Below are 16,221 nucleotides of genomic sequence, written 5' to 3'. Positions count from 1 at the left end.
AGAGCAGTTGCTTCTGCTCTGGTTTATCAATGCAGCAACTGCTTTCCCAGCAGGGTGCAGGGTGGAGTCCTGTGGCCCAGAAAGCAGAGGCCGCCCTGCTGTGGGATATTGAATTGACTTCTACTGTCCTGGTTTCCAGCAGAATAAGGTGTTTATTTTTGCTACAAGGGCCAATTGTAGGAGAGATCAGCTGTGTCAAAGCTCTGCAGAGAAGGCCAAAAAGGAAAAAGAAAAGACGGTTCAAGGCTAGACTTAAGGGTTTGGATGCAGAGGTCGTGCTCCTTCCTTTCTCAGGGCCTCTCTTTTCATGCATATAACCCCATTCATTTCACTGAGGTGATGTGATGCCTGAATTCATTCATCTGCTTTTCATGTGCTCTGGTGGAAGGCAATATAGGGAAGATACAGTGTAGAGTTGAGTTATCCCTGCAGGTCCAAAAGGGAAGATAAAAAGCGTGATGCTGGTAACCTCCAGCAGAAATGCAGCTCTTTCTCCCCTTCCAGTGAGGCACTGCAGTGGGTGCTCCTTGGTGTTCATCTGCCTCCCCTGAGCAGCTCTATGGTAGGAAAAGCCAGTTGAGGTTGTTGGTGGGGTTTCCATCAGCTGTGGTGGTGGCTTTCAGCCAGGTTGCTCTCTTGAGGGCTGGTGGCTTTCATAAAACGTCTTCTTAGCTTGTGAGCATGGAGTAAAACTGCCTGCCATGCCAGCACACAGCACATGGTAATCATATCCGTTTGGGACCCCATGGCTCAAGGTTAGCCCCTTGCTGAGCTGCTGCTGTTGTTCCCTGAGTGCATTGCTGCCCTTGTCCTTACACAACAGTGTCTGCAAAGATGTCGCTTATTAAATGATCTGCGTGGTTTGTCTCTCCCTCTGACTTTGGGCTGTGCCACAGGCTGCAGAGGTGCAACGAGAACGTGGAAGTCTTTGACTGCACGGAGGACCCCATTCTCCGAAAACACCTTCCTCCTCTCTCTGTCACCTTCAAGGGCAAGAAGGAAAAAGTGCAAAGAGACCCCATGCTTTTCTCCGATGATGTTTTCACCATTGACCCGGTGGTAAGCGATAGCTGAGAACTTCCCTTTCTTCTCTGCCTCTACCCTAATGAGGTCAATTGGCAGATCCTACATCAGCTGTTTGGATGTCCTGAGAAAGAAGACTCTGGGTTTATCTTGTGGGGCTGGGAGAGCTTGTTGCAAATAGCATTTTTGCAACAAAAACCTGGTGATTCTATGGCCTGAGACGAAGAATGCCTGCTGTGTGAGCTGTTCAAGATCCCTTCTCATCTTGGAGTAGGCTCTAGAATAATCCCAACTTCTTCTCTATTTGAAATAGGTGAAGCAGATTCCCGCCTCCCGCTTTGGAAGGGGATGTAGTTCTCCTTTTGGTTTCTCCTGTAGCCCCTGTAAGGCTGAGAGCCACCAATGTCAGCACAACAGCAGTTGCACACCAGTTTAGCTAACAGCAGCATGATGTGACCGTGAGATTGTCAGAGCAGTAGGAATATTGTAGGGCATTGGAGCTGATCAGTTGAGCATAAAGAGCATCCTGTGGCTTGTCAAAGCTGGATTCGGAGTGTGTCCCAGAGCTCCTGCTTTGCTACAGTAGGACTATGTATCCACAAGTAGCTTAACCTGCTCTTGAATTCCTGGAGAGCATTAAGGACAAGACCCTGAAGTCTGGCTGCCCGCAAAACTGAGTCCTGGTACTCCAGGTAATGATGTCCCTGCAGCATCTCTATGGGACCCATAGTCTCTGATATCCAGCACACTGACTGCATGTTGCAGGCTGATGTCCCCAGTTTGCTTCTTCAAGTAAGCGTATTGTCGTGTAATAAGGCTTCATTTTCATCCAGTTGCTTTTTGGGTAGAAGCATGAAATATATTTGATCTGGCAAATGTGTTTGCTCTAGGTTTTGAGGAGAATCCAAATTACTTTATGCCTTCAGACTTCTCTTTTCTTATTACTGTGGTGGTGATGGTTTGTTTGTGTTGTCAACAGTTTCTTCCACCTGTTCTTCCCTTTCTTCTGTTGACTCTGAGCAGACTATGCCTTAGGGAATTATTAGCAGCTGCAGCCCAATAATTCCCCACGTCACAGCTCTGTGATTTTTGTGGGGATGGTTCTTTGAGCTATAAGTGCTAGATTGATGAGAAGAGTTACGATTATTTAATATTTGTGCTGCAGAAGTGCCATAGTCTCCCATTAGTTCAAGGCTTCTGGAGAAGTGAGTGAGGATGCCCAGCAGTAAGCAGAGTTAAAGACTGTTCTTTTTGTCTCCTAAATTCCTCATTCCTGGTACAGGAGCATTACAGTTGTCCGAGATGTACATGCTTATGTCAACAGTGCATGAAGAGGCATTTGTAAGGCTAGAGATTGAGGGGATGCAAGTGGCACCTTCGTTTAAACCAGTTGCAAGAAGCAATTGGGGGCTTTACAAACCAGGACTGTCTCTGAGACAGCAAGACTCTCAGGGACTCAACACCAGTGCTGGAACTGTGTCTCAGAGAGAAGCTGAGAGAGAAGACCTTTAGGAAGCAGCAGACAGTTGCAGACACACTGCTATCACAGCCCAGACTTAAATTGCTGAGCAAGAGTGTGACAAGGAAAAAAGAGATTTTTTTTTTTTTTAAAGAGGTGTGGACCTGTAAGCAAATCCCATCTCTTCTTGTTTGAGCAGGTGTTCAGGGATGTGTGCACCTTGCAAAGAAAAACAGGATGCATCTGACTCTCAACTCCTTTTTCAGGTCATCTGTCAACTGGAAGAACCTGCATGCTGGCTGACTTCTTATGGCATAGGGCATGAGCAGCCATCGGCAGGATGGAGTCTGTTCTTCATTGATCCCCAATAGGAGGCCTTGTTCTATTGGGAACTATTGTTCTACTGAGAACCTTGGCTCACTGGAGTGCATTATGTACTTAAATATGTGTGCAAGGGAAGGGTGTAAGAGGCAGCATCTTTGTAACTAAAGAATGGAAAAATCTATTTGATTTGCCAAATCTTTTCTGATCTGAGTCAAAGTGTTCATGTAGCCCTAGTGATACAGGGATACAGTGGAAGGTTTGGAGGAGAAAGGTTCCTTAGACTGGTTGGTGACTCTGAAGAAATCCTGCTTGATTCACTGGAGTGTGAGCCAGTTTGGTTCCTTCACTATAGGCCAAATTTGACCAAATACCTCTACCAGGTGCCAGTAAAGGTAGAGGACTTAGAATTTTGCAGCTGCTTCCAAAGTCTCTTATAAAATTTGTTGTTGAGTGTTACTGTCTCCTTGTGGTACACTGATGCTCTGAATAAAGGCTCCAGGGCTGGGGCCGAAAACAAGAAATGTAATGTTTGAAGATAAGTGGTTTGCTTTCTGTTTTAGGAGGGAGATGTCTTGCCAAATTCTTCGATTGAAATTAATGTGATCTTTGAACCTCAAGAAGCCAGAGTCTATCAAAAAATGGTCTACTGCGACGTCTCAGGTACAGCTCCTTTGTCTCCTCTCAGGCACAGGGAAGGCAAGGCACGGTCTTCCAGCCCGCTCTGCTCTAGTGTAATTGCTAGGAAGGGTCAGTGGTGGCCGTGCTGGCTCATGCCCACTATCCCTGTGGTTTCCTGGTAGCCTCCTGTCCAAGACCAACCCTCAGGATGCCTGACTACAGGTTTGGATCACTGAACCCAGAACAATCAAAATATGGGTTTGTCAGCGTTTGCTCTGCTGTTAGGTGTCTGTCAAGGCCAAAGAACTACAGAGAACAGCTTTAATGGACGAGCACTAAGCCCCAATAGACCATTTTCCTCCAAGATGAGTCTTTATTATGTGGGTACATCACCAGACTCCTGAGGCAGTGGGACGCCACTGTACTCCCAGAGCCCAGATCACCTCCCACTGCCCTGATGCTGCCAGACCTTAGGTGTCTGATCCCTGCTGAGCATAGGGTGTCTGTGAAAGGACATCCTCTGGCCAGCATGTGCTTTGCTTTCTGCATGGGAGTTAGCAGCTTGTAGCCCAAAGTCCATGGTGCATATGGGTAGCATTGCACAGAGCTGGGTAAATGATGTGTGTTTAGCAAGAAAAAATCCAGGATAACAGAAGGAATTATTGTACTGAAATGAAATGTCTCCCCAGGCCGTGAAACCGGGCTGCCCTTGTGCATCAAAGGGGAAGGCATAGAACCCCAGCTCCGTTTAAGCTTTGAGCAGCTGGACATCGGGAAGGTTTTTGTTGGATCAACCAACAGCTATGAGGTGAGCAGTTAGGGGTTCACAGGGGTTAGGGTGGATCTTGATGGCTCCCTGAGGTGGCCTTATGGACCTACAGGATTTCTGGCAACTCAGGCGGTTGTTAGCAGGGAATAGTGACATAATAATCAAATGTAGGGGGTTCACAGAATGTGGATGCTTTTTGATGGGGTCTGAAATGTGCGTGTATTCTTCAGGAAGACCTAATCCCTGCCTCTGGGCAGCCTCCCTTTGAGATTAGCTGCGAGGCTTCGTGCAAAAGAAATCCTTTGACATGCAAAAGCAACACTGCCTCCAAGAGCCACTTCAGCCTTGGTACAACTCAGGCTTTAAAGCGAGAAAAGCATTTCTGGAAAGAGGCAAAGAAACTTTCTACATGTTTGCACACACCATTCCACTCTCAAGTCTTCTGAAAAAAAAACAAGATAGAGGAACCGAAAGAGGTAGAAAATGAGGTGGTATATCATTTCAAAAGCTTGACTGTGGCAGGGAAGGACACATTAAGGTGTTTTCTTACCAAAGCATCGTGCTCTGCATTCTTAAAGCTGCTACTTTATTGATTCTCTCTGTACCAATTTATTATTTTTATTACTTGAAAAAATGTGAGTAAGTAGGTAATGCTCTTAGTGCCGCACTAAGCAGCAAGACTGGAGGTAAACCTCAGCTCGGTGTACGGTCCCAGAGTACAATTTAGAACTAAGGTGTAAAACAGATGAGAAAAGAGAGCAGTTTTCAAGTCACCTTTGCAGACCTGGAGTATGGAAATATTTTCAACAGCAATTGCAAGATTAAAAAAAATCAGGGACTATCTCTGCTTCTGTCTCAGCTTTTCTGACAGGTTTGCAAGGACAAAAATTAGGGAACAGAAATCCAAAATAGAGAGATCAGCCCATGGAAATGGCACGGTTTCCCTCTGCAGCAATGAACAATGTCCCAGCTCTGGCTTGGGTGGGTTTGTTGGTGATAGTGTGCAGGCAGATGTTGGGCGTTCCTTGCCTGACATGAAAGAGGTGAATCTAAACAAACACTGTGGGACTGTGTCATTGGCTCAAGGCAGCTGATTCCCAACTCTTTAACAAAACAGGCTTGGTTCTGAATTTGCAGTTTACTCTCGTAATGGCAAATTCATTTGTGGTGACTGTGCCTCTTTAGGGAAGAGAAATTCTTCAGAGTAGGTGGAGCTGCTCTGCATCTCCCACTCCATCTTTGCTGATGTGTTTGAACAAAGACTGAGAAACTGTCACATTGAAGGAAAAGTAAAAGAAACCTGAATTATATCCTGTAGCAGAGCTGGTGAGTTCTTCTGAGGTTGGTTATAATGTGGCCCTGAGGTGTCTGCTACAGGCAGTAAACTTGCTGGCTGCAGTGGAAGCTGAACTAGTTCTGCCCTTGGCAGAACCAGACTCACCTAGAGCAGAAGCCATTGTAAGCAGAACACATGAGGCTGCAGCCGGCCTTCAGGGCTCTTAGGGGCAGGAATGCATTGACAGGGTGATGCTGAGCATGTCCTCTGCACTGAAAGTTGAAGCGGACTGCTTCATGTCAGTGGAATCATAGAATCACAGAATCATAGAATAGTTTGGGTTGGAAGAGACCTTAAAGATCATCTAGTTCCAACCCCTTGCCATGGGCAGGGACATCCCACTGGATCAGGCTGCCCAAGGCCCCATCCAACCTGGCCTTGAACACCTTCAGGAATGGGGCAGCCACAGCCTGGGCAACCTACGGCAGTGCCTCACCACTCTCATGGTGAAGAAATTCTTCCTAATGTCTAGCCTAAATCTGCCCCTCTCCAGTTTATACCCATTCCCCCTCATCCTGTCATCACAAGCCTTTGTGAACAGTCCCTCTCCAGCTTTCTTGTAGCCTCTTTCAGGTACTGGAAGGTCGCTATAGGGTCTCCTCTGAGCCTTGTCTTCTCCAGGCTGAACAAGCTCAACTCCCTCAGCCTGTCCTTGTAATGGAGGTGCTCCAGCCCTCTGATCATCTTTGTAGCCCTCCTCCGGACCCATTCCAACAATTCTATATCCTTCTTACACTGACGATTCCAGAACTGAACACAGTACTCCAGATGAGTTCTCAAGTACCCAGAGTGACCAAAGGCAGAACTCGTCCTGTTTCTGTCTTCCTTGGCTTCAGCCAAGCAGCAGCACTCAGCCTCTTCTGCCTTTTGCAGATGTTGAGTGTTTAGTTAAACACAAGTCATACTTCTGTAGAAAGGAAAACTTAATGTATTTCTGTATTCATTTTCTTGTAGGTGATCCTGTTTAACAAAGGAGCCATTGATGCTTCCTTCAGCTTGGTGCATCCAACTACAGCTCTGGCCTCCTGCTTCACCTTTGTTCCCCGAGAAGGCATCATTTCACCAGATGGACTCCAAGTCATCAAGATCTTCTTCAGTTCCACCATCCTGGGGAAGTTCAAGGAAGCATTCAAGTTCAGGATGAAGGGATCCCCTGAGTTTGTGACTTTGACTATCAGGTAAGGAGGGATATAGGAGCTCTGTGGGCATGTTTGTAGCCACCTCTGAATAATAACCTCCCACCGACCTCATTTTGTGTTGAAGCAGAGGGAACAAAGGTGTTGCCTATGGTCTTAGCACGGGGTTGCTGGGATCAGAGCCAAGACAAAGAGCCAAAGCTTTTTAACCTTGACTCCAGTTTGAACCCTGAAATTTCATCAGAAAATGAAGTCTGAGGGGAAGTGACCGTGCCTCTGACGCTCTCAATACCGAGTGTAACTCTGAAAGTCTTGGGTCCCTGTCGGAAGCAGATTTGCCTTCATGGTTGAGATAGACGGCTCTGTGACTTTCCAGGACACTGTGTTCACAGAGTTTGGCAGCAGCAGTTTCCTTCTGTGACCCTTTTGAACCCTGGTGTGATGACCCCAGCACTTCGAGTGATGCTGCCCATGATGGAAAACAGTTTGCCTGGAGGCTGCAGAGGAAAAGTGTGGAGTTAGCTGCTGCCCAGCCTGGGTACCCAGGAGCTGGAGTGACTCCTTCCCACTGGGAACTCATTACCCTGTAGACCCTGGCAGACAGGGTCAGCTTTGGGCAGTGACAGTCTGGGATGTCCCACCTGAACACGCAGCAAGGCCAGCAGGGCCTGGAAAACGGCTGAGGGCTGAGCTAGCCTGGGTCGATGCAGCAGCCAGAAGCAGTGTTCTTAAAATCCTCTTTTAATAATCCATGCAAAATGGGCAGCAGCACCCTCATCATGCTTATGTGCTGGGACAAGCTGTCATAGAACCATAGAATCATAGAATAGTTAGGCTTGGAAGGGAACTCAAAAATCATCTAGTTCCAACCCCCCGGCCATGGGCAGGGACATCCCACTAGATCAGGCTGCCCAAGGCCCCATCCAACCTGGCCTTGAACACCTTCAGGAATGGGGCAGCCACAGTTTGCCTGCGTAACCTGTGCCAGTGCCTCACCACTCTCATGGTGAAGAAATTCTTCCTAATGTCTAGCCTAAGTCTGCCCCTCTCCAGTTTATACCCACTCTCCCTCGCCCCATCACCACAAACCTTTGTGAACAGTGCCTCTCCAGCTTTCTTGTAGCCCTTTTCAGGTACTGAGGGTTGCTATTACATCTCCTCTGAGCCTTGTCTTCTCCAGGCTGAACAAGCCCAAGTCTCTGAGCCTGTCCTTGTATGGAAGGTGCTCCAGACCTTTGATCATGTTTGTAGCCTCCTCTGGACCCATTCCAACAGCTCCATATGCTTCTTATATTGAGGATTCCAGAACTGGACACAATACTCCCAATGAGGTCTCACAAGAAAGGAACAGAGGGGCAGAATCGCAAGTGCTCTGGTGCCTCCTTTCCGCAGATGGAAAAGTACTGATGCGGGAGCTGGGGACCCCTGCAGCAAATGCTGCCTCAAGGACTAGGAACTCTTTCCATGGGCTAGTGCCATTGCAAAAGATAACCCTTACTAAGCGACGGGACGAAGGGGAAAAGAATAACAAATAATAGGAGAGGCAAAGCTCACTTCTCACGCCCCAACAGCATGCACGCTTGTACCAGCCAGGGAATAATGTGGTGTCATCAGGAAAGCTGATGCTAGGTACTCTGGAGCTTTGGGGCTGCCTGTACCTCCTCAACAGTCAGTCTCCTGGGCTGCTACAGTTGGGAGAGAGGCACTAGATCAAAGCAGTAAAGAAATGCAGGGAATTTGTGGCTGATGTTACTGACAGGCAAGGGAAATGGATAAAAATGAACAGCGAAGTTAGTACTTTCCAAGAGGAGAGTGGTGAATGGGTCTGTTGACCTCAGTAGAGAAACAATTATGTTGTTTTTGTGTTTGGGGGGAAAAGGCTGCTATTTTTGGAAATTAAGAGGGAAGATTTCACAAACAAATGATTTGTTCACCTCTGTCCCTGCCCCAAAATTGATCATGGGATGTTATTGTGTAAGAAGCTTTCTCCTCGTACAAGGGCAGATTTTGCTTGTAAAGATGTGCTGATAACAGGTGAAATAGTTTTTCCTGGATAGTGCCCACTGTCTCTGCCCCACTCCCCCAATGGCCTTGCTCTTGAGGAAGGAAGAAGCTGGCCGCAGGACAGTTGTCTTTTGGTTTCCCCATTACCAAATGCAGCTGTCCTTTTTTCCCCACCAATGCCCTTGCTCCCTGGAGATTCCTACCTACCAGGACAAGCAGAACGTCCCTCTTTGGGAGGATTTGAGGACTGCATTTAGTCCTTGATGGAGGAAAATCTCCCAGTTTTTTTAAATGGAGGCCAGCTGGCTGGTGGAACTACAAAGGAAAGAATGAGATTGAAAGTCCAAGTGGTTCTTCTTCCACCTTTCTGCTCTGCAAAGACCCTGATCTCCCTTCATAAATGCATTATTTAATGCTACTGTAAACCACTGCCTTTCCCCCCACTTTCCTGCAGGCTGTACTGTTACTGGCTCTGATGCCCCCAGCTCTAGGTTGCTTCCTTGTCTGAGTCTTGTTGGCAGTTGTTCAGGTGTAACTTGGGCAGAGATGCAGTACCTTCAGCTGAAAGAGCAACCGTTTCCCTCCCCTTGCCTGTGTCCCAGCATGATTCTTAGTTGTGGTTGGTTTGGAGGTAGTTTCCTATCGTCTCCTGGGAAGTGATGTGATGGAAAGTGTGTCTGCTGTCTTTGCTCTATCCAAAGTCAGCTGTTGGGGCTTGGGAAGTTAGGTCTAATTCCATGAAGTCCCTGGAGAGTGAACTTCATTGGCAGCAGAGGTTTGCTATCAGACTTATCTTTAGGAACTGACTTGGCTCCAGGAATCAGTTAGTGTTGGATTGAAATTCCTGAAGTTACTTTTTCTGAAATGCTTTTTGACTGTGTGATCACAAGATGCCCAAACCAGAGATGGTTATTTTTACTGGGATACCAAACTTACAAGGTCCTGAATGCTTGTTTCTTCGGTATTTAGAAAGCAATACTGGAAAAAGAATGCCACGGATGGACCCAGGTCCCTCTTGCAGGATTTTGGGCTTTGTTCATGTGTAGAACAGACCCAGTGGCAGTCCTGTGAGTAAAACCAGCAGGCACTGCTCACCAGGGTCATAGAATCACTTAGTTGTAAAGGACCCACTGGATCATAGTGTCCAACCATTCCTATCAATCCCTAAACCATGCCGCTCAGCACCTCATCCACCCGTCCTTTAAATACCTCCAGGGAAGGTGACTCAACCACCTCCCTGGGCAGCCTGTTCCAGTGCCCAATCACCCTTTCTGTGAAAAATTTTTTCCTGATGTCCAGCCTGAACCTCCCCTGGCGGAGCTTGAGGCCATTCCCCCTTGTCCTGTCCCCTGTCACTTGGGAGAAGAGCCCAGCTCCCTCCTCTCCACAACCTCCTTTCAGGCAGTTGTAGAGAGTAATAAGGTCTCCCCTCAGCCTCCTCTTCTCCAGGCTAAACAACCCCAGCTCTCTCAGCCGCTCCTTATAAGACTTGTTCTCCAGCCCCCTCACCAGCTTCATTGCTCTTCTCTGGATACGGTCTAGAGCCTCAACATCCTTCTTGTGGTGAGGGGCCCATAACTGAGAACAGTACTCAAGGTGCGGTCTAATCAGTGCTGAGTACAGAGGGAGAATAACCTCCCTGGACCTGCTGGTCACACTGTTTCTAATACAAGCCAAGATGCCATTGGCCTTCTTGGCCACCTGGGCCACTGCTGGTTCATGTTCAGTCGGCTGTCAACCAACACCCCCAGGTCCTTCTCCTCTAGACAGCTTTCTAGCCAGAATTCTCCTAGTCTGTAGCACCGCATAGGGTTGTTGTGCCCCAAGTGCAGGACCCGGCATTTGGCCTTGTTAAACCTCATGCCATTGGCCTCAGCCCAGCGGTCCAGCCTGTTCAGATCCCTTTGCAGAGCCTCCCGACCCTCCAGCAGATCCACACTTCCACCCAGCTTAGTGTCATCCGCAAACTTGCTAAGGGTGCACTCAATGCCTTCATCCAGGTCATTGATAAAGACATTGAACAGGGCTGGAGCCAGTACCAAGCCCTGGGGAACCCCACTTGTAACTGGCCTCCAGCTGGAGTTAACTCCATTGATCACCACTCTCTCGGCCCGGCCATCCAACCAGTTTTCAACCCAGGAGAGTGTGGCCTGTCCAGTCTAGAACTACATCCACAGCCTTTCCCTCATCCAGTAGTCCAGTCACTTTGTCATAGAAGGCGATCAGGTTAGTTTGGCAAGACCTGCCTTTCGTGAACCCGTGTTGACTGGGCCTGATCACCTGGTTCTCTTGCATGTGCTTCATGATAGCACTCAAGATCACCTGTTCCGTGACTTTCTCTGGCACTGAGGTCAGACTGCCAGGCCTGTAGTTCCCCAGATCCTCCCTGTAGCCCTTCTTGTAGGCACAACATTAGCCAGCCTCCAGTCCAGTGTAACTTCCAGTCAGCAAGGACCACTGGAAGATGATGGAAAGGGGCTTGGAAAGGGTATCCACCAGCTCCTTTAATACTCTTGGGTGCATCTCATCTGGACCCATAGCCTTGTGGGTGTCTAGCTGGGCAAGCAAGTCTCTAACCGCCTCCTTTTGGATCATGGGAGCCTCATTCTGCTCCTCTAACTCCTGGGTTTGTACACAGAGGGAACAACTTTCCTTACCATTAAAGACTGGGACAAAGAAGGCATTAAGTACCTCAGCCTTGTCCTCATCCCCTCTCACTGTTGTTCCTTCTGCATCCAGTAGGGACTGAACATTCTCCCTAGTCCTCCTTTTATTTTTAATGTATTTGTAGAAAGATTTTTTGTTATCTTTCTCGGACTTAGCCAATTTGATTTCTAGTTGGGCCTTAGCCCTCCTGATTTTTTTCTCCACACGATCTCACTTCCTCCTGTAGTCCACCCAAGACACCTGTTCCTTCTTCCAAAGCTCATAGACATTCCTCTTCTTTTTGATGCCTCTCAAGATCTCCCTACTCAACCATGCTCTTCTCCCCTCCCCCCCCCCCCGCCCCCCGGCTCCTTTTCCGGAACACAAGGATGGCTTGCTCCTGAGCTGCTAAGATTTCATTTTTGAAGAGCGGCCAGCCCTTGTGGACTCCCGTGCCCTTAAGGACTGTCTCCCATGGGACTATGCCAACCAGCCTTCTGAACAGTCCAAAGTCTGCCCTCTGGAAGTTTAATGTGACTGTTTTGCTAATCCCCCTCTTCATCTCACTTAGAACTGAAAACCATATCATCTCATGGTCGCTTTGTGCCAGGCATCCTCCAACCGTCACATCCCCCACAAGGCCATCTCTGTTCACAAACAGCAGGTCCAGGAGGGCACCCTCCCTTGTGGACTCAAGGGTCCTTGATTTTTAACTAAGAGACAGAGGTAGCATTGATTGGCATCAGTCATGAAATAAATTAATGGATGGTGTGCAGTTCCCATCACTGATTTCATTGGATGTTGCTGATTTTTGGAGCTTGGAGTCTGGCTGCCGAATTGGAAGTATAGGTAAGAAGGTGTAGTGGGTTCAGGACAACCATGTTTGGTTTAAGATGTGTGTCACTCTTGAATGTGAGCTGATGCCTCAGTGTCAAGCTGGTACTTTCCTCCAAGATTCATCTGGCTGCAGTGTAGCATGGTTGCTGCTCTTGTTGAGGTCAAGGGGTGTCTGTGTGCTTTCCTCAATCCTGCATGCCTAGTGATTGTGTGGATCAAGATTATCTGAGAAGATGATGTTCGTGTACTCCATGGAAACACCAGTTCCAGCTAAGAAATACCAAAGCAGGGAACCTGCAGCTGGGGATGCTGCTTCCAGCAAGTCCACTTCTGTGTGTTCACCTCTCTGTCCATCACATTACAGATGAGGAATCTGAAGCATGGAGCCAGTTCAGGCTCCTTCAAGGAGCCAGTAGCAACCTGGGGGCAGACCCTGCCTGGCACAGGCACATCAGCAGGTCTCAACTGCGGACTGCTTTGCCTGGGCTGCCTCCTGTCCACATGGATGTCATGCTAAGCACAAGGGTGATGGGTTTATTTGAAACCCACTGTGGATCTGAGACTAGGTTTTATTGATCTGGGTGGTAATGCAAGCAGAAAGCATTGCACGTCTCTAACCAAGCCAACACCTGTCTTTGTCCTCACAGGGGCTGTGTCATCGGACCAACTTTTCATTTCAATGTACCTTCCCTCGACTTCGGTGTTGTCTCCTTTGGTAAGTGTGCCCTGGAATGGGGCCTCGAGTTGAGAGGTCTGTGTGTGACCAACGTGGAGCACTGTGGCATGAGGATATCTGTCAGTTGTGTTTCTTTGCAGCAGCCTTCAAGGTGTTAAACCAAGACCGCTGGTTGCTTAGGCAGTATTTGGCCATCATGAGATCAAATGAGATCAAAGGAATAGAAAGTCACCGTGTTCTGGTGTTCCTTGTAGTCTGTCCAGCCCCAGCCTCCCACCCCTTGGCAGCAGAAAGACTGTGAAAGTTCCAGGGACTGCAGGAGAAAGGAGTTTATGCCACTTATGAGCCTGTAGCTACTCTGTGGGCTTGCCTACTGTGGAGTGGGCTGCAAGTTGCCTTGTGCTCAGACTGGTTGCCCCAAACCAGGAGATGCCTTAAGGATCCTGTCTAGAGAAATGGTATTGGAGTGCTTTGCATCATGCTGTAGTTCCCAATTTTGTTCATCCTTTATCTTCCTGTAGCTTCTCCTTGATGCCAATACACTACTTGTTCACACAGTTAACAGGGAATTTTAATGGAATGAATGTTTGGAACAAGTGGTCTGTCTGGATGTACACTCGTAAGTGAAAATTAATTGGTGCTGGTTTAGGGATGTATGAGAGAGCTCCTCGGCTAAAGAGAGAAAAAAATCTTGTGTACAGCGTTGCTAAGAGCGGGCATTGCCAAGGAAGTAATATCTGTGATGAGTATAAAAGGGAACTTTCAGTGGCAATTCCTCGCTCAATTTCTCAAATTAGCTGTAATTCCTACAGAAAAGAGCTGAACTCCAAGCACAGTTTTGTCATAACAGGGTACTCACGCTAGGAATCGTGGGATAATTGGTGTCTAAATTCATACTTGGGTCATTTTCCTAGGCTTTCCTCGGACCCTGTCATGTTGCCTCAGTAACACCTCCTCAGTACCCATGACTGTTGACCTTCGCATTCCTGGGGATGGCTCGGGAGAGCCCAGTGTCACCAGTTCTGTTCTGATGTCGGACAACACTCATCCATCCTGGAAAAGGGAAGCTCAAGGGCACAGAAGACCAACCGAATTTACCATAACTCCCTGTAGAGGGACCATTCTCCCACAAGGATGCCTGGATATCCAGGTATGGAAACAGTCTGGCCATGCATACTTCAGCAGGTGGAGCTGAAGCTTTGCTGACGTATGAGAGGGTTTTAGTGCTGCTAGCGTAACACAAGCAAGATATATGCACCAATATTAGGCTTTTCTTGGCTTGGCTGCTCTGGGACATTTCTGAATGAGCACCATTTTGTCTCCAAAATTGTAAGCTGAAGGTCTGGTACTATTTTGTCAAGGACAGAACCCATTCATGTTGTTTTTTTAGAGCTGCTTATAGCGATTTCTTTGATTTACAGTAGGCAAAGAAAGATGAAAACAGAAGATGGCTGTTAAAGAGAGATATCATTGCATAAAGCAATTTGCTTTTCTTCTTGGTCTGATTTCACCTCTCCCGTTGAGCAGAAGGAGATGTATTCACAGCAGAGGTCTCGAGTGCAGACTGGAAAAACTGTGCTACCTGTGAACTGCACAGCATCTGCTGGGCCACGTTTTGCTCTCAGCTTGCCATTGTGAAGTTGAGCTCATTTTGTTGACAACAGTTTTCCTCAGGATTTACACTATTGTAGTTGAGACTAAAAATTTGTCCCTTAATTTTAATACAGTGTCGGGTAGAATATTAGTCCAACTCTGCTTTGATTTAGCTCATATGTGCTCTGATAACTGCACAATATATTTAACAAAGCAGATATTGTCAGAAGACTTTTATTATCCTAGAGACCACGCTCTACACATGGACCAGCAGAAGAATTAGGGAAAAATCATCCCTTTCCTTACTGTGGAAGGAAAACCTGAGGACACCATGCATTACTGGTGGCTTTTCAGAGTGATCTCTTCTCTTCCACCAGGTCACCCTCTGTTCCAACACCATGAAGAAATATGAGCTGGCACTTGTGATGGACGTGGAGGGTGTTGGCAAGAATATGTCGGCATTGCTTCTCACAGCCAGGTATCCTTGCAGCTCATCATCTCTCCTTGTGCACCCAACCACCAGCACACTGCCTTGCACGCAGTTTGCTGGCTCCAGCTTGCACTCCCTAATGAGCAAACCCTGCCCAACCAGATAAGAGAACAGCAGTGCTTTGAATGCAGCCTATATTGTGAAGCACTTAGGCTTACTGGATAGGCATGACCCTGAGCCTGCTTCTAAAGGAAACAGTAATTATATTCATTATTCACCTATATTTTGGTGCTTGAGGTGTAACAAACTTCTAAAGGGCTGCCTGTCTCCTTCCTGCAAGTGTTGGACGTGTGTTGGGTTGCAATCAAAATGCAAAACCTGTTTGCGATGCAGTGAGCCTGCTGAAAGCTGATGTATGGTTCAGTTAACAAAGGTGCGTGCAAATGGGGAAGGGGCTTATGGCAGGACTGGTGAGGGAAAAATCAAGGTAGGACCTCACAAAGGGGAAAATAGTCCTTGGTGTGGAAGGTGAGCTCAGGTTTCTCTGCTTTCTCTCATTCTTTTGAGCATTAACATTCTCAGAGCTAAGCTAAAATTTTTTCTGTCTGCAGCTGGGTTCAATCCTGTTGTGCTGCAGTGAGTATCTAATAATGAGAAGGATGAGTTTCCTTCTCTCAGGAAGAGCTGTCCAGTCAGTGCCTGGGCTGCAGTTTTGTAAAACTAGTGCAGATGGGAACAGACAGTGTATGGACACAAGGGGATGGAACTAGAGGAGGGCAATCACCCACTTGCATAAGGCATGTGGTGGCTGGTGTGCTCCATCGCTGGAACAAGTGGCTGAGTTTTCAGGAAGGGCAACAGCAGTGTGGGAGAGGAGAGAGTCATTTTTACTGAGATACTGGAGTCTTGCATTCCCTGAGCCTTGGCGAGCACTGAGCCCTGGTGGAAAGGCTCCCTGAGAGCTCATGTCTTGCTGGAATTTTTGGGAGGGTCGTTGCAAGACTCGTGCAGCAAAGGTGCCCATCAGGCAACTCTGGCTCTGCCTGGGCACCTGGCAGTTTCTGTGATGCTGAATCTCAGGGTTTTCCCCTCCTTTATAAGAGGTGGTTAAGTAAGGAGTTACAGGTGGTTTATTGCCATAGGGGTATCAAACGTCTGTTTTGCAGTGACAAATGTGTTATGCTCCATTTCATGCTATTCAGGGGGTAAGCAAATTCTGCATTCTCTCAGTATCTCCAATTTCCTTTTGGTCATCTCTGCCTAGATGCATAGTTCCTGCGCTGCGAGTGCTCAATCCTGTTGTGATGTTTGGACAGTGCTTCCTGAAAGTCCCCTATCAGCAGATGCTGACCCTTGTGAATGACAGCGAT

The 16,221-nt window shown here is 47.7% G+C and overlaps 1 protein-coding gene across 1 annotated transcript in view; it reads left to right on the top strand.

Moving 5' to 3' along the window:
* The window catches only part of LOC128850648 (hydrocephalus-inducing protein homolog), a gene marked incomplete at its 3' end in the record, with an annotated part of 28,512 nt that extends 12,306 nt beyond the window's left edge, over positions 1 to 16,206 (top strand). The window contains exons 11-18 of the mRNA XM_054055622.1: positions 897 to 1,059; positions 3,367 to 3,466; positions 4,114 to 4,232; positions 6,484 to 6,707; positions 12,800 to 12,867; positions 13,743 to 13,978; positions 14,799 to 14,899; positions 16,116 to 16,206. Of these exons, the coding sequence (XP_053911597.1) occupies positions 897 to 1,059; positions 3,367 to 3,466; positions 4,114 to 4,232; positions 6,484 to 6,707; positions 12,800 to 12,867; positions 13,743 to 13,978; positions 14,799 to 14,899; positions 16,116 to 16,206 (1,102 nt within the window). The remainder of the gene's footprint in view (positions 1 to 896; positions 1,060 to 3,366; positions 3,467 to 4,113; positions 4,233 to 6,483; positions 6,708 to 12,799; positions 12,868 to 13,742; positions 13,979 to 14,798; positions 14,900 to 16,115) is intronic.
* Positions 16,207 to 16,221: the final 15 nt, after the last annotated feature.

The sequence above is a fragment of the Cuculus canorus genome, unplaced genomic scaffold (genome assembly GCF_017976375.1).
Source record: "Cuculus canorus isolate bCucCan1 unplaced genomic scaffold, bCucCan1.pri scaffold_138_arrow_ctg1, whole genome shotgun sequence".
Lineage (NCBI taxonomy): Eukaryota > Metazoa > Chordata > Aves > Cuculiformes > Cuculidae > Cuculus > Cuculus canorus.
This window is presented reverse-complemented; position numbering and strand designations above follow the sequence as displayed.